Raw genomic sequence first — 24,518 nt, forward strand, 5'->3', positions numbered from 1 at the left:
GTGTTTTTCCCTAATATAGCTGCTGTATATATTAATATGCCAATTTAGTGCCCCCCCTCTCTTGTTTTACATTGTTTCTGTAGTGCAGGACTGCAGGGGAGAGTCAGGGAGCCTTCCTCCAACGGAGCTGTGAGGAAAAAATGGCGCTTGTGTGCTGAGGATATAGGCTCCGCCCCTTTTTCGGCGGCCTTTCTCCCGCTTTTTTGTGGAAAACTGGCAGGGGTTAAATACATCCATATAGCCCAGGAGCTATATGTGATGTATTTTTAGCCATTTAAGGTATTTTCATTGCGTCCCAGGGCGCCCCCCCCCAGCGCCCTGCACCCTCAGTGACCGGAGTGTGAAGTGTGCTGAGAGCAATGGCGCACAGCTGCGGTGCTGTGCGCTACCTTATTGAAGACAGGACGTCTTCTGCCGCCGATTTTCCGGACCTCTTCACTCTTCTGGCTCTGTAAGGGGGCCGGCGGCGCGGCTCCGGGACCCAACCATGGCTGGGCCTGTGATCGTCCCTCTGGAGCTAATGTCCAGTAGCCTAAGAAGCCCAATCCACGCTGCACGCAGGTGAGTTCGCTTCTTCTCCCCTTAGTCCCTCGATGCAGTGAGCCTGTTGCCAGCAGGTCTCACTGAAAATAAAAAACCTACTTTAAACTTTTACTCTAAGCAGCTCAGGAGAGCCACCTAGATTGCACCCTTCTCGTTCGGGCACAAAATCTTAACTGAGGCTTGGAGGAGGGTCATAGGGGGAGGAGCCAGTGCACACCAGGTAGTCCTAAAGCTTTTTACTTTTGTGCCCAGTCTCCTGCGGAGCCGCTATTCCCCATGGTCCTTTCGGAGTCCCCAGCATCCACTAGGACGTTAGAGAAATATATTTAGCAACACAAACAAAACAAAAATAAGAATTTACTTACCGATAATTCTATTTCTCATAGTCCGTAGTGGATGCTGGGGACTCCGTCAGGACCATGGGGAATAGCGGGCTCCGCAGGAGACAGGGCACATCTAAAAAAGCTTTTAGGTCACATGGTGCGTACTGGCTCCTCCCCCTATGACCCTCCTCCAAGCCTCAGTTAGGTACTGTGCCCGGACGAGCGTACACAATAAGGAAGGATCTTGAATCCCGGGTAAGACTCATACCAGCCACACCAATCACACCATACAACTTGTGATCTGAACCCAGTTAACAGTATGATAACAAAATGAAGTAGCCTCTAAAAAGATGGCTCACAACAATAATAACCCGATTTTTGTAACAATAACTATGTACAAGTATTGCAGACAATCCGCACTTGGGATGGGCGCCCAGCATCCACTACGGACTATGAGAAATGGAATTATCGGTAAGTAAATTCTTATTTTCTCTAACGTCCTAGTGGATGCTGGGGACTCCGTCAGGACCATGGGGATTATACCAAAGCTCCCAAACGGGCGGGAGAGTGCGGATGACTCTGCAGCACCGAATGAGAAAACTCCAGGTCCTCTGTAGCCAGAGTATCAAATTTGTAAAATTTTACAAACGTGTTCTCCCCTGACCACGTAGCTGCTCGGCAAAGTTGTAATGCCGAGACTCCTCGGGCAGCCGCCCAAGATGAGCCCACCTTCCTTGTGGAGTGGGCCTTTACAGATTTAGGCTGTGGCACGCCTGCCACAGAATGTGCAAGTTGGATTGTGCTACAGATCCAACGTGCAATCGTCTGTTTAGACGCAGGAGCACCCATCTTGTTGGGTGCATACAATGTAAACAACGAGTCAGTTTTTCTGACTCCAGCTGTCCTTGAAATATATATTTTTAATGCTCTGACAACGTCCAGTAACTTGGAGTCCTCCAAGTCGCTAGTAGCCGCAGGCACCACAATAGGCTGGTTTAAGTGAAATGCCGAAACCACCTTAGGGAGAAATTGAGGACGCGTCCTCAATTCTGCCCTGTCCGAATGGAATATCAGATATGGGCTCTTGTATGACAAAGCTGCCAACTCTGAAACTCTCCTGGCAGAAGCCAGGGCCAACAGCATGGTTACCTTCCATGTAAGGTATTTTAATTCTACCGATTTTAACGGCTCAAACCAATGAGATTTGAGAAAATTTAGAACCACGTTCAAATCCCACGGTGCCACTGGAGGCACTATTGGGGGTTGTATATGTAGTACACCTTTGACAAAAGTTTATACTTCAGGCACTGACGCCAATTCCTTCTGGAAGAAAATTGATAAGGCCGAAATTTGAACTTTAATAGACCCCAATTTTAGGCCCATAGACAATCCTGCTTGCAGGAAATGTAAGAATCGACCCAATTGAAATTCTTCCGTTGGAGCCTTCTTGGCCTCACACCACGCAACATATTTTCGCCAAATGCGGTGATAATGTTGTACAGTCACTTCCTTCCTAGCCTTAATCAAGGTAGGAATAACTTCCTCTGGAATGCCCTTTTCTTTTAGAATCCGGCGTTCAACCGCCATGCCGTCAAACGCAGACGCGGTAAGTCTTGGAACATACAAAGGTCCCTGCTGAAGCAGATCCCTTCTCAGAGGTAGAGGCCACGGATCCTCCGTGAGCATCTCTTGAAGTTCCGGATACCAAGTTCTCCTTGGCCAGTCCGGAGCCACCAGTATCGTTCTTACTCCTCTTTTCCGTATAATTCTCAGCACCTTTGGTATGAGAGGCAGAGGAGGGAACACATACACTGATTGGTACACCCACGGTGTTACCAGAGCGTCCACAGCTATTGCCTGAGGGTCTCTTGACCTGGCGCAATACCTGTCCAATTTTTTGTTGAGGCGAGACGCCATCATGTCTACCTTTGGTTTTTCCCAACGGTTCACAATCATGTGGAAAACTTCTGGATGAAGTCCCCACTCTCCCGGGTGAAGGTCGTGTCTGCTGAGGAAATCTGCTTCCCAGTTGTCCACTCCCGGGATGAACACTGCTGACAGTGCTATGACATGATTCTCCGCCCAGCGCAGAATCCTTGCCGCTTCTGCCATTGCACTCCTGCTTCTCGTGCCGCCTTGTCGGTTTACGTGGGCGACTGCCGTGATGTTGTCGGACTGGATCAACACCGGCTGACCCTGAAGCAGCGGTTTTGCCAGACTTAGAGCATTGTAGATCGCTCTTAGCTCCAGTATATTTATGTGAAGAGACGTCTCCAGGCTTGACCACACGCCCTGGAAATTTCTTCCCTTTGTGACTGCTCCCCAACCTCGTAGGCTGGCATCCGTAGTCACCAGGACCCAGTCCTGTATGCCGAATCTGCGGCCCACTAACAGATGGGCAGTCTGCAGCCACCACAGGAGAGACAACCTTGTTCTTGGTGACAGTGCTATCCGCTGATGCATGTGCAGATGCGATCCGGACCATTTGTCCAGCAGATCCCACTGAAATGTCCGTGCATGGAATCTGCCGAATGGAATCGCTTCGTACGAAGCCACCATCTTTCCCAGGACTCTTGTGCATTGATGTACTGACACCGTTCCTGGTTTTAGGAGGTTCCTGACAAGTTCGGATAACTCCCTTGCTTTTTCCTCCGGGAGAAACACCTTTTTCTGAACCGTGTCCAGAATCATTCCCAGGAACAGCAGACGAGTTGTCGGGGTCAATTGAGATTTTGGAAGATTCAGAATCCACCCGTGTTGCTGGAGCACTACCTGGGTTAGTGCTACACCGACTTCCAGCTGTTCTCTGGACTTTGCCCTTATCAGGAGATCGTCCAAGTAAGGGATAATTAATACGCCTTTTCTTCGTAGAAGAACCATCATTTCGGTCATTACCTTGGTAAAGACCCGAGGGGCCGTAGACAAACCAAACGGCATCGTTTGAAACTGATAATGACAGTCTTGTATCACGAACCTGAGATACCCTTGGTGTGAGGGGTAAATTGGGACATGCAGATAAGCATCCTTTATGTCCAGGGACACCATGAAGTCCCCGTCTTCCAGATTCGCTATCACTGCTCTGAGTGACTCCATTTTGAACTTGAATTTCTGTATGTACAGGTTCAAGGATTTCAGATTTAGAATAGGTCTTACCGAACCGTCCGGCTTCGGTACCACAAATAGTGTGGAATAATACCCCTTTCCCTGTTGTAGGAGGGGTACCTTGACTATCACCTGCTGAGAATACAGCTTGTGAATGGCTTCCAAAACCGACGTCCTTTCTGAGGGAGACGTTGGTAAAGCAGACTTTAGGAACCGGCGAGGGGGAAACCTTTCGAACTCCAGCATGTAACCCTGAGATATTATCTGCAGGACCCACGGGTCCACTTGTGAGTGAGCCCATTGATTGCTGAAAATCTTGAGTCGACCCCCCACCGTTCCTGGGTCCGCTTGTAAAGCCCCAGCGTCATGCTGATGGCTTTGTAGAAGCCGGGGCGGGCTTCTGTTCCTGGGCAGGGGCTGCGTGCTGCCCTTTCTTACCCTTTCCTCTGCCTCTCGGCAGATAAGACTGTCCTTTTGGTCGCTTTTTATAGGAGCGAAAGGACTGCGGCTGAAAAGACGGTGTCTTTTTCTGTTGTGAAGGGGTCTGAGGTAAAAAGGTGGATTTGCCGGCAGTTGCCGTGGTCACCAGGTCCGAAAGACCGACCCCAAACAATTCCTCTCCTTTATATGGCAATACTTCCATATGCCTCTTGGAATCCGCATCACCTGACCACTGTCGCGTCCATAAACTTCTTCTAGCAGATATGGACATCGCGCTTACTCTTGATGCTAGAGTACAAACATCCCTCTGAGCATCTCGCATATAAAGAAAAGCATCCTTTAATTGCTCTAGAGTCAATAAAATACTGTCCCTATCCAGGGTCTCAATATTTTCAGTCAGAGAATCCAACCACACTACCCCAGCACTGCACATCCAGGCTGAGGCTATTGCCGGTCGCAGTATAACACCCGTATGTGTGTATATACTCTTCAGTGTAGTTTCCAGCCTCCTATCTGCTGGATCCTTGAGGGCGGCCGTATCAGGAGACGGCAACGCCACTTGCTTTGATAAACGTGTGAGCGCCTTATCCACCTTAGGGGGTGATTCCCAGCGCGCCCTAACCTCTGGTGGGAAAGGGTATAATGCCAACAACTTCTTTGAAATTAGCATTTTTCTATCGGGGGTAACCCACGCTTCATCACACACATCATTCAATTCCTCTGATTCTGGGAAAAATACAGGTAGTTTTTTCACCCCCCACATAATACCCCTTTTTGAGGTACCAGTAGTATCAGAGAGCTGCAAAGCCTCCTTCATTGCCGTGATCATATAACGTGTGGCCCTATTGGAAAATACGTTTACTTCCTCACCGTCGACACTAGATTCATCTGTGTCGGTACCCGTGTCGACTGACTGAGGTAAGGGACGTTTTACAGCCCCTGACGGTGTCTGAGATGCCTGAACCGGTACTAACTGGTTTGCCGGGCGTCTCATTTCGTCAACTGACTTTTGTAATGTGCTGACATTATCACGTAATTCCATAACCAAAGCCATCCATTCCGGTGTCGACTCCCTAGGGGGTGACATTACCATCATCGGCAATTGCTCTGCCTCCACACCAACTTCGTCCTCATACATGTCGACACACACGTACCGACACACACAGCAGCCACACAGTGAATGCTCTATTGAAGACAGGACCCTCCTAGCCCTTTGGGGAGACAGAGGGAGAGTTTGCCAGCACACACCAAAAGCGCTATACAGTATATAACAACCCTAGAAGGTGTTGTTTTTATATATGCGCTCTCAATATATATTTATATCGCCAATTTTTGCCCCCCCTCTCTTTGTTACCCTGTTTCTGTAGTGCAGTGCAGGGGAGAGTCGTGGGAGCCTTCCTCACCAGCGGAGCCGTGCAGGAAAATGGCGCCGAGTGCTGAGGAGAATAAGCTCCGCCCCTTTTCCGGCGGGCTTTTCTCCCGGTTTTTCTAATAAACTGGCCTGGGTTAAATACATACATATAGCCTTAATGGCTATATGTGATGTATTTATTTGCCTCTAAGGTACTCTATATTGCTGCCCAGGGCGCCCCCAGCAGCGCCCTGCACCCTCCGTGACCGAGATCCGTGAGCCGTGTAGCAACAATGGCGCACAGCTGCAGTGCTGTGCGCTACCTCTATGAAGACTGAAGTCTTCTGCCGCCTGTTTCCGGACCTCCGTTCTGCCGTTCTTCAGCGTCTGTAAGGGGGATCGGCGGCGCGGCTCCGGGACGAACCCCAGGCTGACCTGTGTTCCGACTCCCTCTGGAGCTCAGTGTCCAGTAGCCTAAGACTTCAATCCTCCTGCAGGCAGGTGAGTTGCAAGTCTCTCCCCTAAGTCCCTCGTTGCAGTGCTCCTGTCGCCAGCAGGAGACACTGATTAGAAACCTAAAAAAAAACTTTTCTAACTAGCTCTTTAAGAGAGCCACCTAGATTGCACCCTCTCGGACGGGCACAAAAACCTAACTGAGGCTTGGAGGAGGGTCATAGGGGGAGGAGCCAGTACGCACCATGTGACCTAAAAGCTTTTTTAGATGTGCCCTGTCTCCTGCGGAGCCCGCTATTCCCCATGGTCCTGACGGAGTCCCCAGCATCCACTAGGACGTTAGAGAAAAAAGATTTTTTTTTCTTGTGCCCACAAGCCTATAAATAATTTTCATATCACAACAGTCTAGTTGAGAACACCCCTGTGATACAGTCTTTATGACCTATTCTGTTGTGTATTAACTATTGTTTCACTAATGTATTTGTTGTGGAACATGGTTACGCTAAAGATGATGACAGCAGCACCACACTCCCTAGCTAATACCACTTACCTCTATAGACCAAATGGTCAAGACACTATCAACCTTAGTTAACGATTCGGATATTAAGTCAATAAGTTTCTAGTCGCAAAAAAAAAAAAAATCTGTCATCCTCTTCAATAAAGATATTCACTATAACAGAAACTTGGATGCACAAAGAATGAGAACTGTAATGTAAAGAATAAAATTTACAAGCTTTTCTACTTGCCAGATAGGGCAAAAGTCTGCACAAAACAACTGCTACCAAGCACTTTATAGCATAAATAGCTGTATTCTGGAGAAATAATGGCAGGTGGCACCCGATTGTATAGAAGCAGGAATTTGTCCAAATCAGTGCCACAGAGTGTTACTCACTTTTGAATAGTGAGATATGTCATTTGATGCTAACAGTGCTTGATAAATTAGGAGAGCTGAAGATTATTAAAGTGATAAAACTTAACAAGTGATACATAATACATCCTCTGGAAGGCTCCTTTTTTTGTGGCTCCCAGGAAATACAGATACAGTTGAGACCCTGGAGAGACATACTACACCGATATTTCTCAGCTTCTTAACCCTGTAGCAACACATCCAGGAATAGGATGGGGAAGTCAAGGGTGGGTGTTGTGTAGTGATGGTGGCGAGGGGGGGGGGGGCACGGGATGTTACCACAGAGGTTAGGGGGGATGTATGCAGGGAACCACATACACTAAGTCCAATGGCCATGTATCCTATGGTGACACGGACCACGTACAATTATGTCACCATGTGGACCTTTTTTTAAACAATGTTATGACTGCAAGTAGAGTTTTTTTGTCCTGCAGTAAATGCTACTATGGTGGCCAAGCCAGGGGTTAGGGATCGGCGGGATCCCGGGATTTAGGCCCAAAAATGGCCGGGATTCAATCCCGGGATTGGAAGCTCCAATCCCGGGGATTGAGGGATTAGCGTTGAGCGTCCACAGGATGCTCAAACGCTGCCCGGCTTCCTGCTTCTGGGTCCCCAGCGCAGCGTGAGAGGTCACGCTGCTCGGTTAGCTGCTGCTGGGAGACGGCAGCAGTGTTCACACGGTGTTTCCCTCCTGCCCGCCCCCGGTATATGGTGAGTTATATGTGCGGGGCGGACAGGGGTGGGGTGGGGCGAGGGGGCGGCCACCTAGGTAAAAGCCTATCCCGGGTATCCCGGGATTGGCCATTTTTCAATCCCGATACCCGGGATTGAAAAAATGGCCGGGATTGGCTTCCCTAAATGCTACATGTTTTATTAATAGGCACAAAAGAAATGTTTTGACCCTTTATATTAACATGCTGTAGCACAATGACCATGCACAAACAGCAACTACGAAGTGTTGTGGATCCCAGAACTCTCACAGGTCCATGGGAAATTCGTTACATTTCTCAGCATTACATTTTTACATATTAGATGTTTGGGAACATTACAAACACCTCCTACCAGGCTCTGTTCATCAGCTTTTCCTAATCTTCAGAATACAAACTGTACTTAGCCATTTACACAAGCACCTATCAAGTTTTATTTAAAGTTAACAAGTCACAACTACAAGCTCACAATGTAGAACAAAGAAAAAGATATTATCAACCGATAAAGCCTATAAATGTTCCCAAGATACCTGCGTGCAGTCCCGGATACAGCGGCTCTACACCATAAATATCATCACATACTTGGCACTTGAAATCCTTTGTAATTGCCACCATCACAGCCAGCACTGGATTTGATTGCACGACCAGCAATATTACAATAAATTCCAGGTCAAGTTCTCTTTGAAATTACAGTACACAACCATCTATAAACATATGCTCACAAATTTGATCATAATAATAAATACTAAGAACTTTACCTGAGCCAGAACCTGATGTAGATAGGTCATAGATCAGGTCTGGAAGAGTTTTATCTTTTGCCAGATACATTTCACAGGATGGGTCCTCCAAGTCAAGTCTCTGGCGGTTGTGGTAAACTCGCTGATGGTAGTGGAACAATACCACCACAATGAGGATAACGCCAAGGAGAAACACTGGGCCAGCAATGACAGCCACAAGTTCCACAGGGCCCCAGCCTGATGGAGTTTCATCTTTTGTGTAACCTAGAAAAAGAAAGCCATAAAAACAGATCACTTCACAATATTATTCATCAGATTAATTAGAATCACAAAGGGAACTTTTATACCGTGTATATAAAAGGTAGGAGATACATGGCTACTTTCTTTGGTACACCTGCTCGTTAAAGCAGATATGTAATCAGCCAAAATCACGAGGTGCATCTCAATGCACAAAAGCATGCAGACATGGACAAAAGGTTCCACACACCAGACAAGGAAGAAAAAAAAAGATCTAAAGGCTTTTAAGTGTGGAGTGATTGCTGGTTACCTCAGAAACTGCTGATCTGGTATTTTAATGTGCTACAATCTCTACAGTTTAGAAGAAATGATGTGCAAAAAAAACAAACATCCAAGTTTTGTAGTTGAAAATGCCTTGCTAATGATGATGTAAGAGGAGAATGGCCAGACTAGTTCATTCTGACAGGAAGGTAACAGTACGGTAATTAAAATAGCAATGCATCACAACATGGGTATGCAGAAGATCATCTCTGAACATACAACAGTACATCCAGCCTTGAATCAGATGGGCAACAGCAAAGATGATCACAACAGATTTCACTCCTGTCAGCTAAAAGTAGGATAGAGTGGCACATGCTCACCAAAACTGAACAGTTTAAAGGTCCATACACACTTAACGATAAAATGAGCGACGTCGCTCATTTTCCCCCTCCTTGAGCAACATCGCTCATTATATCATCAAGTGTGTATGCCGCCAGCGACGACCGATGCGCGGCCCCGCGGGTCGGCAACGATCGTCGCTGTCGGTAGGGCATGCATGAAGGATGTGGACTGTCGTCCAGGACCTTCATGCAGGGCTGGCGGGGGCGTGACGTCACTGAGCGATATGAGCGGTCATATCGCTCAGTGCGTACAGGCGGCCGCCGACCGGAGCGACATCGTCTAATGTGTATGGGCCTTAAGATTGGAAAAATGTCACCTGGTCTAAGGATTCTCAATTTCTATAGCGACATGCAGATAGGTTCAGAATTTAGAATGAATAAAAGATCCATGGATCCGTCCAGCTCACACTGGTGGTGATGTAATGATGCGGGAATGTTTTCTTGGAACACATATTGATACTGAGTATTGTTTAAATGCCACAGACTACTTGAGTATTGTTGCTGACCATGTGCATCCCTTTATAGCCACAGTATAACCTAGTCTTTGAATTGCTACTTCCAGCAAGTTGACATGTATGCATGTAAATATGTAGTTACGGTAGACTTACAGTCGATAACTTTTTATCCTAAGTCCACAGTATCCATAGGTTATACATTGGGATATGAGGTAGCGTCAGCGGAATGGCACCAAAGAGCAAAGCTTTCGGCCTCCCAGAATGCAAAGGGACAGTCTCCTATATCCCAGCCTAATGGCTCAGGCAATTCAGTTATTTTCCAAAGCTCAAGGCAGGAGCATCATAGAGAGCCCTAATCAGGCGAGAACAACATACAAACTAACCTCTTCCTTCTTGTATGGAACTGTGTAAGTGTACGGATCCTCGAATCAGGTGTGTCAAAGTGGGATCCCTATGGATACTGTGGACTTAGGAGAAATAGAGTTATCGACAGTAGGTCTACCATAACTACATATTTCTCCTGCAGGGTCCACAGAAGTATCCACAGGATATACATTGGGATGTCACAAAGCAAATTTAGTGGAAGGGACGCTCCTGATTGGACAGGAGAATCGTTCACCCGAACGCAGCGTCCTGAAAGGCAAAGGTATCAAAGGCATAGGGGGTCATTCAGAGTTGATCGCACATAGCAACTTTTTGTTGCCAGTGCGTTCAACAAGACTCCACCTATGTGAGAGTATATTTCTGCATAGCAGGGCTGCGTACGCTTGTGCAGCCCTGCTATGCAAAAAAAGTTTCCTGTTAAAGAAGACCAGGGTAAGACTTACTTACCCTGTGCGATCGATCCAGCGATGCAGGTCCCGGAATTGACGTCAGACATCCGCCCTCCAAACGCCTGCGTTGACTCACCATTTCCCGAAAACGGTGAGTTGCCTCCCGGATCCGCCTTCCTCCCGTCAATCTTCTTGCAGTCGCCGCTGCAACCACTTTCTTCGCTAGCTGCGTCGCTGCCTGGCGACAGCCGTCGCCGGGTAACGACGCACCTGCGCAATGCGGCCATTGCGCATGCGTAGTTCCGACCTGATCGCACAGCTGCGAAGCGTGCAATCGGGTCGGAATGACCCCCCTAATGTCTAATGAATGTGTTAATGGAAGTCCATGTGGCTGCCTTACATATCTGTTTCGCAGAGGCATCACGGCGTGCTGTCCAAGAATGAGCAGAGACATTAGCCGAAACATGGAGATCAGCTTGAGAATAAACTTCCGAAATAGTCATCCAAAGTCACCTTTCCAGTGTTTGCTTGTCAGCAGGCCATCTACTCTTGTGGAACCCATAGAGAACGGAGAGTGTCTGTCTTTCTGATGGCACTGGTATGATCCACATAGATCCTTAAAGCCCGGACTACGTCTAAAGATACATCTCCTGCAGAAAGATCTTGCCCTTGGAATTCCGGAACTACAATTTCTTAGTTAAGGTGGAACTTAGAAACCACCTTAGGAAGATATCCAGATTTGGTTCTGATAACTGCTCTATCTGGATGAAAAATCAGAAAAGGAGGGCGAACTTGACCAGATGTGACTGAAGAATTTTAGTCAGGCTCCCACGTGAGTCCTCCAGGCATCGCGGTCCACCATCATGCTGAGCTCTGTTCCTGAGCACCAGCAGTTGCTGGTTTGCGTGGTTTACCTCTTGCGCCTCTGGAGGCCGTAGAAGCACTTCTGGATTTTCCCTTAAACTTGGCCGTCCAAAAGGATTGTAAATTTGAAGCTGAATAAGCTGTCTGGATTTTCCCTTAAACTTGGCCGTCCAAAAGGATTGTAAATTTGAAGCTGAATAAGCTGTCCTGGCTGGGGAAGCTACGGAAGGAAGATACAAAGACTTACCCGCAAGTAGCTTTGGAGATCCATTTGTCTAGTTCATCTCCAAACAAGGCCTCTCCTGCGAATGGTAGGCCTTCCACGCCTTTCCTGGAGTCCGCATCAGCAGTCCACTGGCGTAGCCACAAACTCCTGCGTGCTGACACTGTCATAGCGGCTTCCACCATAGAGTTCGCAGAGTCCGGTATATGCTGCAGGAGTAAAACTACATCCCCCCCTAGACTAGGAATCTAACCTTGCAATTAGGTTACCTGACCATTTAGCAATGGCATTTGTGATCAGCGCACATGCAATAGTGGGTCTCTGGGCCACCCCAGCAGCTGTGTACAATGATTTGAGGGTCTCAATTTTACGATCAGCCGTATCTTTTAGGGAGGATGCACCAGGTACAGGCAATACAATTTTTCGTGACAGCCTAGAGACTGATGCGTCCACTATCGGTGGATTTTCCCATTTTTTCCTATCCTCCAGAGGAAAAGGAAAAGATGAGAGCAACCTTTTTACGGATTTGAAATTTCTTATCAGGATTAACCCACGGTTCTTCAAACAGGGTATTCAAATCCTTAAAACTCAGGAAAAGTGACTGAGGACTTCTTTTTTACAATAAAATAAGAGTCCTCACACGTCGCTGACACCTTATCAGGAATATGCAGAACATCTCTGATAGCTTCTAGAAAAGCCTCTATTCCCTTTGACAGAGTAGCATCCCCCTCTCCAAATCCACCTCACCCTCCTCCATGTCTGACCCGTCAGCGTCAGACTGTAGGATATGGGCCAGAGATCGTTTTTGCGGACAAATGGGAGGGGATTGAGACGCTGGTTTCGGGACTGAGTCTCTATTCATAAACTCATCCACAGTCTGTCTTAAGTATTGCTTCTCTTTCTCATTGCGGGATAGTTTTGTAGAAATATTTGAGATCATTCCCTTAATGGAATTAACCCACTCTGGTTCAGCCCCGCTATTCTGGGAAGGTGCACTGCCCTGAGTACCCAGTAGTGAGCCCCCTGGTGAAGAGGAACATTCCGCTGTACAAAAAACACTCTTTGCCTGACAACGTAAATGTGACTGCACACACACACACGAAAAGGTTAAGCACAATTAACCCACAAAAAGCCCTTCAGGGAGACACAGAGTTATTTGGAGCCAGCCCCCACTGCGCCCTTATCGCTAATGCCAAGCTTAGCCGGGTCGCAGACTAAGCCCACTGATAAACTGAATCTTGTAGGAGGGGCATAGAGGGAGGAGCCAGCCCACACTATCAAATTCTTAAAGTGCCCATAGCTCCTAGTGGACCCGTCTATACCCCATGGTACTAAATAGAACACCAGTATCATCTAGGACCTATGAGAAAAAGTTTTTAGAAAAGTATCTATTTTTCTATCTATTACATCATGTAATGATGTTGAAGGCAGAGGTAACGTAGATTTATGCACCAATCGAATGACATGCGTGTCTACTTTGGGAGCAACCTCCCTTTTCAAACAATCCCCAGCCGGAGGATAATGAGAATTAATTTTTTTTTTAGGAATTCTGAACTTCTTACTGGGTGTGACCCAAGCCTTTTACATGATTTCCGGCTGTTCCAACTCTGGAAATTCAGTTCTGACCGTCTAGGGAAGTTTAAACACAGGTACCGTGGATTTTAACAAATGCTCTGCTGCCTCCTCTAAGATAGAATGCCTTTCATGGCATTAATTAGCTCAGGTATATTTACTGAGCTGGGATCTTCATCCTCATCTCTGTTCCCAGAATGCGAGGAACCATCCTCAGAAGTGTACCCTTCTGAAACATGTGTAGACTGTGAAGAAGTTGTCTCATGTCTATGCGATTTACCTTCCACAGGCCTTTCAGCCTGTTTTTGTTGAAAGGTTGCAGATTCCAGAACTGGATGTGATAAAACCCAGGGGAATGTTGCATGTAAGGGTTAACTGGGTAACCTATCCCTGGTATGGGAGCTGGCATTATTTGCTCATCTATACTGGATAATATTTGTGCAAACGAAGCCCAAGGAGGTTATGACTGAACCTGTGCCTGCCTTGGATTATTTAGGAGACTTTGGTGAAAGCTATAACAATTTGCACATAATCCATTTTGCACCAGATCTTGAGAGGTTAACACTGCTTTGCATTACAAACATGAAATCAATGTTGGTGCTGCTGTGTAGAGGGGTGGTCTTCAGGTTGCCGGCGGCCGGCCTCCTGGCGACCACCATACCGGCGCCGAAATCCCAACGGCCGGCATACAGACATCTTTTCTCTCTCTTGGAGGTCCACGACCCCCCTGGAGGGAGGATAGCGTAGCGCGACCGTGCCCGAAAGAGGCTCATTTGCGCTCGCCCAGCTGTCGGTATTCCGGCGCCGGTATGCTGGTCGCCGGGACCCCGACCGCTGGCAAACCATACCACACCCGTGTAGTGTATCCTCACCTTGCCTCTTAGACATGGTAAACAAATCGCACTCCTGTATGGTGTTAACTACACAATTTGTGACCAAATTCACTTGCTAAAGTGATATACAATCAGATCCCCTCCCTGCCTTGCACCAGCATTGAGGACCGGGTATACCAGGACAGCAATACTGACAGATGTATAGTATAGTATAGTATAGTCAAGGTCAGCAGCCACACTAGCAATCAGTCAGAAGTTATACTTTAGTATAATAAGCATATATTCAACTACAAATACATTTCAGGTATGTAGGAGAAACAAATTACTTCATTAACTTATATAGGACTTTTAACGTATTCAGTCGCACAGCGAAAGAAAACAGCAGTAACAGTTTACCAAACTCATATGCATCAGACACTTATCCGCTACTCGTACCCTAGTGGTAGGTAGAGACTTAGGGGGGGAATTCATATGTTTGAAAAGTCGGTTGGGTGTCTGTTTTTTTCCTATGAGATTGGAAAAAACAGACAGCCAACTGACTTTTCAAACAATTGAATCTCCCCCTTAGTGTTGTATCACTTGCCTCAGGAGAGCGGTATACAGGGAGACTTAACCCAGCTTCCAGGATGATCAATACGCTATGAAACGCTGAGTGGATCCAGACGCAAATAGTGAACACAGACGCCCAAATGAACACAGACACACCAGTAACACAGCCACCTATGCTGTGACTGGGTCAGTTAGATATCTAGCGTCTCAGACAAAAGCAGGAAATCAGTTCAAGGCGGGAAACTCAGAGGAAACTGCTCTTAAACAGGGGGGGGGGGGGGGGGGGCGACCAGGGGAGTGCCTTACTCTCCACTGCTGACATCAACCCCATGAATCCCAGCCTCTTACTAATCCCTGGAGCCTATGATCCCTGAGGCCTAGCGTTGGTGCACCCTAGGTGGCAGCCGCGTCAGCGACTGTTTGGTAGTCTCCTACCAAAAACAGTGTGGCTGTGTCTCACGTCTTAACCCAATAAGCGGAACTGACGCCTTACCTTCTCCCCGTTCTCCGGCCACAGCCTGGTAACGTCAGCTGGACTTGCTAGTACTGATGCCCACCGAAACAGCAATGTACATGTGGGTAAGAGTTGTCGCGACCCGGGGGACAGTTGATGGAGTGACTCGAAGGTGCGTATAAGACGCATTTTAGAAAGATCACCCAAAAAGAATAAGACTATAAAAAAAAAAAAAAAAAGCTTATGGCTGCCAAAAAATCAGCAGTCCTAGACCGTAGTCCGGCTCCTGCCGCACCAAACAAAAAACTGAATTGCCTGCCTGTGCCAGGATGCGGGGATAGAGACTGGCCCTTTGCATTCTGGGAGGCCGAAAGATTTAATCGTTGGTGCCATTCCGCTGACGCTACCTCATGTTCCAATGTATATCCTGTGGATACTACTGTGGACCCTGCAGGAGAAAGCACGTATCATATTTAACTGGTTCCATGAACATGACAATGGACTCCGTGTTCTACAATGGCTATCACAGTCACCATAACTCAATCCAACAGAACAAGTTTGAAAGTGTGGTGCAAAGGAGCTTTGTAGCATTAAGGTGCAGCCAAAAAGTCTGCAGCACCTAAGTGATGCTATCATGTCAACATGAACCAGAGTCTCTAAGAAAAACTGAAAACATGTCATTCAGAATTCATGCTGTTCTAAGGACAAACAACAACTGGTTTACTCTAAAGTGTGCAAGAGGCAGTCTAAGAATAATCAAGAGGTTTCACCACATCTCAGAAATTCTAAAACAATGGGTATCAGAAAAACTAATCCAGACACCAAATGAATTCAGTCATTCAACTGAAACATATATGCAGGATATGGTCGTTAGGTCGACACAGCTTAGGTCGGCATGGTCAAAAGGTCGACATGAATTATTTTATCTATAATTTTTTGGACTTTTTCATACTTGACGATCCACGTGGACTACAATTGGGAACGGTAACCTGTACCAAGCGTAGCGAGGCACCTTGCCCGAAGCATGGCGAGCCATGCAATGGGACGTGGTGCACTAATTGGGGTTCCTGGTCACTGTATGGCGAAAAAGACACCAAGAAAGATTAAAAAATTCATGTCGACCTTTTGACCTGTCAACCTAGACCATGTCGACCTTCCATGGTCGACCTAATGACTGTCGACCTAAGTTGAGTCGACCCAACGACCACACCCATATAGGCAAGCCAATTCTTGACGGTTCATTCCCCAGGTGCTCATTAATGGACACGCATGGATGAGGTTCTGTCTCTTTAAGCCAATGAGCTAGGAGACTTAAACCTATTATAAAAGCAGATTGTGTATGTAACACCTAGTGGCAAATGATGCAGAGTAATTATGTTTTTGAGAGTCACTGTAGTGGGCAGAAAAGAAACTTTGACAAAATTACTGCAATATTTTGGAACCAACATTCCCAGAATTTAAATGAAACCGTTTGTGGCAATGGCAATAGGATAGGGGCTTGCTCTGTTCCTGAATATCTATGTATCCCAGCAGCCTAAAAACCGAATGCATATTTTGCAAGATGAGACATCCCCCTCACATCGCAGACATCACGAAGAATGAAACCCCAGATGAAGCACTTTTCACTGAACTTTTCGCAAAATACTTGTGGTCAAATTGTTAGCTACCTTGAACAATCTGACTTGGTGTTACAAGCCACATCTAAACCTAAATATGTTTGAAACTAGAGATAGCAAAAAGCACAAAGTATGGCATATGCAAACTTGATAGCAAATTATACCACTTTATTTGGCCTTCATACTGTGCCTCTCAGGCATAGCATACACTTTCCCACAATAGCCTACACCCAAAAACCTCCAGGGGTTAGACACTACAGGGAAATGTAATTCTGATCCTTCACACAGCCTAAAACAATTAGCAAAGAAAGAAGAGGTGTGAGTGGATATTTCACCTAGGAAAAATAAGAATTTACTTACCGATAATTCTATTTCTCGTAGTCCGTAGTGGATGCTGGGGACTCCGTAAGGACCATGGGGAATAGCGGCTCCGCAGGAGACTGGGCACATCTAAAGAAAGCTTTAGGACTATCTGGTGTGCACTGGCTCCTCCCCCTATGACCCTCCTCCAAGCCTCAGTTAGGATACTGTGCCCGGACGAGCGTACACAATAAGGAAGGATTTTGAATCCCGGGTAAGACTCATACCAGCCACACCAATCACACTGTACAACCTGTGATCTAAACCCAGTTAACAGCATGATAACAGAGGAGCCTCTGAAAGATGGCTCACAACAATAATAACCCGATTTTTGTAACAATAACTATGTACAAGTATTGCAGACAATCCGCACTTGGGATGGGCGCCCAGCATCCACTACGGACTACGAGAAATAGAATTATCGGTAAGTAAATTCTTATTTTCTCTAACGTCCTAAGTGGATGCTGGGGACTCCGTAAGGACCATGGGGATTATACCAAAGCTCCCAAACGGGCGGGAGAGTGCGGATGACTCTGCAGCACCAAATGAGAGAACTCCAGGTCCTCCTCAGCCAGGATATCAATTTTGTAGAATTTTACAAACGTATTTGCTCCTGACCAAGTAGCTGCTCGGCAAAGTTGTAAAGCCGAGACCCCTCGGGCAGCCGCCCAAGATGAGCCCACCTTCCTTGTGGAGTGGGCATTTACAGATTTTTGGCTGTGGCAGGCCTGCCACAGAATGTGCAAGCTGAATTGTACTACAAATCCAACGAGCAATAGTCTGCTTAGAAGCAGGAGCACCCAGCTTGTTGGGTGCACACAGGATAAACAGCGAGTCAGATTTCCTGACTCCAGCCGTCCTGGAAACATATATTTTCAGGGCACTGACAACGTCTAGCAACTTGGAGGCCTCCAAGTCCCTAGTAGCCGCAGGCACCACCAATAGGTTGGTTCAGGTGAGACGCTGAAACCACCTTGGGGAGAAACTGAGGACGAGTCCTCAATTCCGCCCTGTCCGAATGGAAAATCAGATAAGGGCTTTTTCAGGATAAAGCCGCCAATTCTGACACGCGCCTGGCCCAGGCCAGGGCCAACAGCATGACCACTTTCCATGTGAGATATTTTAACTCCACAGATTTAAGTGGTTCAAACCAATGTGACTTTTGGAACCCAAAACTACATTGAGATCCCAAGTGCCACTGGAGACACAAAAGGAGGCTGTATATGCAGTACCCCTTTTACAAACGTCTGAACTTCAGGGACTGAAGCTAGTTCTTTTTGGAAGAAAATTGACAGGGCCGAAATTTGAACCTTAATGGACCCCAATTTCAGGCCCATAGACACTCCTGTTTGCAGGAAATGTAGGAATCGACCCAGTTGAATTTCCTCCGTCGGGCCTTACTGGCCTCGCACCACGCAACATATTTTCGCCAATTGCGGTGATAATGTTTTTGCGGTTACATTCTTCCTGGCTTTGATCAGGATAGGGATGACTTCATCCGGAATGCCTTTTTTCCTTCAGGATCCGGCGTTCAACCGCCATGCCGTCAAACGCAGCCACGGTAAGTCTTGGAACAGACAGGGTCCTTGCTGGAGCAGGTCCCTTCTTAGAGGTAGAGGCCACGGATCCTCCGTGAGCATCTCTTGAAGTTCCGGTTACCAAGTCCTTCTTGGCCAATCCGGAACCACGAATATAGTGCTTACTCCTCTCCATCTTATCAATCTCAGTACCTTGGGTATGAGAGGCAGAGGAGGGAACACATACCCTGACTGGTACACCCACGGTGTTACCAGAGCGTCTACAGCTTATTGCCTGAGGGTCCCTGGACCTGGCGCAATACCTGTCGAGTTTTTAATCATGTGGAAGACTTCTGGGTGAAGTCCCCACTCTCCCGGGTGGAGGTCGTGCTGAGGAAGTCTGCTTCCCAGTTGTCCACTCCCGGAATGAATACTGCTGACAGTGCTATCACATGATTTTCCGCCCAGCGAAGAATCCTTGCAGCTTCTGCCATTGCCCTCCTGCTTCTTGTGCCACCCTGTCTGTTTACGTGGGTGACTGCCGTGATGTTGTCCGACTGGATCAACACCGGCTGACCTTGAAGCAGAGGTCTTGCTAAGCTTAGAGCATTGTAAATGTCCCTTAGCTTCAGGATGTTTATGTGAAGTGATGTCTCCAGGCTTGACCATAAGCCCTGGATATTCCTTCCCTGTGTGACTGCTCCCCAGCCTCGCAGGCTGGCATCCGTAGTCACCAGGACCCAGTCCTGAATGCCTAATCTGCGGCCCTCTAGAAGATGAGCACTCTGCAACCACCACAGGAGGGACACCCTTGTCCTTGGTGACAGGGTTATCCGCTGATGCATCTGAAGATGCGATCCGGACCATTTGTCCAGCAGGTCCCACTGGAAAGTTCTTGCGTGGAATCTGCCGAATGGGATTGCTTCGTAGGAAGCCACCATTTTACCCAGAACCCTTGTGCATTGATGCACTGAGACTTGGCTCGGTTTTAGGAGGTTCCTGACTAGCTCGGATAACTCCCTGGCTTTCTCCTCCGGGAGAAACACCTTTTTCTGGACTGTGTCCAGGATCATCCCTAGGAACAGAAGACACGTCGTCGGAACCAGGTGCGATTTTGGAATATTGAGAATCCAATCGTGCTGCCGCAACACTACCTGAGATAGTGCTACACCGACCTCCAACTGTTCCCTGGATCTTACCCTTATCAGGGAATTGTCCAAGGAAGGGATAACTAAAATTCACTTCCTTCGAAGGAATATCATCATTTCGGCCATTACCTTGGTAAAGACCCGGGGTGCCGTGTACCATCCATACGGCAGCGTCTGAACTGATAGTGACAGTTCTGTACCATAAACCTGAGCTACCCTTGGTGAGAAGGGTAAATTTTGACATGAAGGTAAGCATCCTTGATGTCCCGAGACATCATGTAGTCCCCTTCTTCCAGGTTCGCAATCACTGCTCTGAGTGACTCAATCTTGAATTTGAACCTCTGTATGTAAGTGTTCAAAGATTTTAGATTTAGAATCGGTCTCACCGAGCCGTCCGGCTTCGGTACCACAACAGTGTGGAATAATACCCCGTTCCCTGTTGCAGGAGGGGTATCTTGATTATCACCTGCTGGGAATACAGCTTGTGAATGGCTTCCAAAACTATCTCCCTGTCAGAAGGAGACATCGGTAAAGCCGACTTTAGGAAACGGCGAGGGGGAGACGTCTCGAATTCTAATTTGTACCCCTGAGATATCACCTGAAGGATCCAGGGGTCTACTTGCGAGTGAGCCCACTGCGCGCTGAAATTCATTGAGACGGGCCCCCCACCGTGCCCGATTCTGCTTGTAAAGCCCCAGCGTATACTGAGGGCTTGGCAGAGGCGGGAGAGGGTTTCTGTTCCTGGGAACTGGCTGATTTCTGCAGCCTTTTTCCTCTCCCTCTGTCACGGGGCAGAAATGAGGAACCTTTTGCCCGCTTGTCCACGAAAAGACTGCGCCTGATAATACGGCGTCTTCTCATGTTGAGAGGCGACCTGGGGTACAAACGTGGAATTCCCAGCTTTTGCCGTGGCCACCAGGTCTGAAAGACCGACCCCAAATAACAACTCCTCCCTTAATAAAGCAATACTTCCAAATGCCGTTTGGAATACGCATCACCTGACCACTGACGTGTCCATAACCCTCTACTGGTAGAAATGGACAACGCGCTTAGACTTGATGCCAGTCGGCAAATATTCCGCTGTGCATCACGCATATATAGAAATGCATCTTTTAAATGCTCTATAGGCAAAAATATACTGTCCCTATCTAGGGTATCAATATTTTCAGTCAGGGAATCCGACCACGCCAACCCAGCACTGCACATCCAGGCTGAGGCGATTGCTGGTCGCAGTATAACACCAGTATGTGTGTAAATACCTTTTAGGATACCCTCCTGCTTTCTATCAGCAGGATCCTTAAGGGCGGCCATCTCAGCCGAAGGTAGAGCCCTTACAAGCGTGTGAGCGCTTTATCCCCCCTAGGGGGTGTTTCCCAACGCACCCTAACCTCTGGCGGGAAAGGATATAATGCCAATAACATTTTAGAAATTATCCGTTGTTATCGGGGGAAACCCACGCATCATCACACACCTCATTTAATTTCTCAGATTCAGGAAAACTACAGGTAGTTTTTCCTCACCGAACATAATACCCCTTTTTTGGTGGTACTCGTATTATCAGAAATGTGTAAAACATTTTTCATTGCCTCAATCATGTAACGTGTGGCCCTACTGGAAGTCACATTCGTCTCTTCACCGTCGACACTGGAGTCAGTATCCGTGTCGGCATCTATATCTGCCATCTGAGGTAACGGGCGCTTTAGAGCCCCTGACGGCCTATGAGACGTCTGGACAGGCACAAGCTGAGTAGCCGGCTGTCTCATGTCAACCACTGTCTTTTATACAGAGCTGACACTGTCACGTAATTCCTTCCAACAGTTCATCCACTCAGGTGTCGACCCCCTAGGGGGTGACATCACTATTACAGGCAATCTGCTCCGTCTCCACATCATTTTTCTCCTCATACATGTCGACACAAAAGTACCGACATACAGCACACACACAGGGAATGCTCTGATAGAGGACAGGACCCCACTAGCCCTTTGGGGAGACAGAGGGAGAGTTTGCCAGCACACACCAGAGCGCTATATATATATACAGGGATAACCTTATATAAGTGTTTTTCCCCTTATAGCTGCTGTATAGTTAATACTGCGCCTAATTAGTGCCCCCCTCTCTTTTTTTTAACCCTTTCTGTAGTGTAGTGACTGCAGGGGAGAGACAGGGAGCTTCCCTCCAACGGAGCTGTGAGGGAAAATGGCGCCAGTGTGCTGAGGAGATAGGCTCCGCCCCTTTTTCGCAGACTTTTCTCCTGCTTTTTTATGGATTCTGGCAGGGGTTAAATGCATCCATATAGCCCCCATCCAAGGTGTTTTTATTGCGTCTCAGGGCGCCCCCCCCCAGCGCCCTGCACCCTCAGTGACCGAAGTGTGAAGTGTGCTGAGAGCAATGGCGCACAGCTGCAGTGCTGTGCGCTACCTTGTTGAAGACAGGACGTCTTCTGCCGCCGATTTTCCGGACCTCTTCTGCCTTCTGGCTCTGTAAGGGGGCCGGCGGCGCGGCTCTGGGACCCATCCAAGCTGGGCCTGTGATCGTCCCTCTGGAGCTAATGTCCAGTAGCCTAAGAAGCCCAATCCACTCTGCACGCAGGTGAGTTCGCTTCTTCTCCCCTTAGTCCCTCGATGCAGTGAGCCTGTTGCCAGCAGGAATGGGAAAACTTTAACCGAAGTTAAAGAATCGGGCGCAAGTTGGGCTGGTGTTCTAATTGTAGCAGCTGCTATATAACAGGTATAGTCAATCCTGTGAACACTGTAGACGATAGACAACAAACAAAGATAGCAGCGCTGTGTGTTATAAAGAATTCGGCAGTTATAATCATTAACTATGGTGGAGATAGGAACACGTGGAGCTGAATGGATTAGGTGAAAAAAGATAATAATTTATTAAAATACATGTAATGTATAGATAAAATTAATAACAAATGAAAATGATAAAATTGCAGCAGAACAGAATCACCATGGAGCTACCTTAATTACACTTATCCGTATTTCTTAATTTATGTGGACTTATTGTTGATATTGGAATTAGGTAAACTTTTTAGCACAGTCCTGATGGCTGCAATGCCACAGTATATTACCGCTGGAGGAGGGGGTTCTCTGGATAGCGTCCCTTTTAGTGGGTAGAACCAAAACACTCTTATATCCTCACCAGTGTGCGGAGTCCTCAATGCTGAGTAGTAGGGCTGTGTTACCAATTGGCAAGTTGTTCACCTGTTCCTTTTGGCGTAGTTCGTATAAGTCCACTAAAGATCCGGATATGGTAAGTGTAGCTCCCAGTTGATGAAGGTGATCCAGAATTCAAAACATCTGACGCGTTTCGCTGCAGAACCTGCAGCTTTCTCAGTGATGTCTCACTGAAAATAAAAAACCTAATCTAAAACTTTCACTAAGAAGCTCAGGAGAGCCCCTAGTGTGCACCCTTCTCGTTCGGGCACAGAGATCTAACTGAGGCTTGGAGGAGGGTCATAGGGGGAGGAGCCAGTGCACACCAGATAGTCCTAAAGCTTTCTTTAGATGTGCCCAGTCTCCTGCGGAGCCGCTATTCCCCATGGTCCTTACGGAGTCCCCAGCATCCACTTAGGACGTTAGAGAAATATGTAATAGATTTTAGGTTACTGGGATACATAGGTCTTCTGCAATAGAACAAGCCCATATACTATTGCCGCTGCCTCAAAAATGTTTTTTACCGTTACCTTAAATCCCACTGGGGATCCAAATAGTTTGGGGTTTACAAATATCTGGCAACACTTTGGCCTCAGATAAAGTGGTTTATAGTTATAAGCCAATAGTAATTCTCAGGAATATTCACAGATTGTTACTAAGCATCAGCAAAGGTTCTATGACAGAATGACAGAAGAAAATAAGAATTTACTTACCGATAATTCTATTTCTCGTAGTCCGTAGTGGATGCTGGGAACTCCGTAAGGACCATGGGGAATAGCGGCTCCGCAGGAGACTGGGCACAAAAGTAAAGCTTTAGGACTACCTGGTGTGCACTGGCTCCTCCCCCTATGACCCTCCTCCAAGCCTCAGTTAGGATACTGTGCCCGGACGAGCGTACACAATAAGGAAGGATTCATGAATCCCGGGTAAGACTCATACCAGCCACACCAATCACACCGTACAACCTGTGATCTGAACCCAGTTAACAGCATGATAACAGAGGAGACTTTGGAAAGATGGCTCACAACAACAATAACCCGATTTAGTTAACAATAACTATGTACAAGTATTGCAGACAATCCGCACTTGGGATGGGCGCCCAGCATCCACTACGGACTACGAGAAATAGAATTATCGGTAAGTAAATTCTTATTTTCTCTGACGTCCTAGTGGATGCTGGGAACTCCGTAAGGACCATGGGGATTATACCAAAGCTCCCAAACGGGCGGGAGTGTGCGGATGACTCTGCTGGACCGAATGAGAGAACTCCAGGTCCTCCTCAGCCAGGGTATCAAATTTGTAGAATTTAGCAAACGTGTTTGCCCCTGACCAAGTAGCTGCTCGGCAAAGTTGTAATGCCGAGACCCCTCGGGCAGCCGCCCAAGATGAGCCCACCTTCCTTGTGGAATGGGCTTTTACAGATTTTGGCTGTGGCAGGCCTGCCACAGAATGTGCAAGCTGAATTGTACTACAAATCCAACGAGCAATAGTCTGCTTAGAAGCAGGAGCACCCAGCTTGTTGGGTGCATA

The 24,518-nt window shown here is 47.3% G+C and overlaps 1 protein-coding gene across 2 annotated transcripts in view; it reads right to left on the bottom strand.

The window, feature by feature from the left end:
* The window catches only part of ACVR1B (activin A receptor type 1B), a 133,383-nt gene that overhangs the window by 42,976 nt on the left and 65,889 nt on the right, over window positions 1-24,518 (bottom strand). For both annotated transcript variants that reach the window (XM_063952783.1, XM_063952784.1), the window contains exon 3: window positions 8,586-8,828. In XM_063952783.1, coding sequence (XP_063808853.1) covers window positions 8,586-8,828 — 243 coding nt within the window. The remainder of the gene's footprint in view (window positions 1-8,585; window positions 8,829-24,518) is intronic.

The sequence above is a fragment of the Pseudophryne corroboree genome, chromosome 2, assembly GCF_028390025.1.
Source record: "Pseudophryne corroboree isolate aPseCor3 chromosome 2, aPseCor3.hap2, whole genome shotgun sequence".
In the NCBI taxonomy this organism is placed as follows: domain Eukaryota; kingdom Metazoa; phylum Chordata; class Amphibia; order Anura; family Myobatrachidae; genus Pseudophryne; species Pseudophryne corroboree.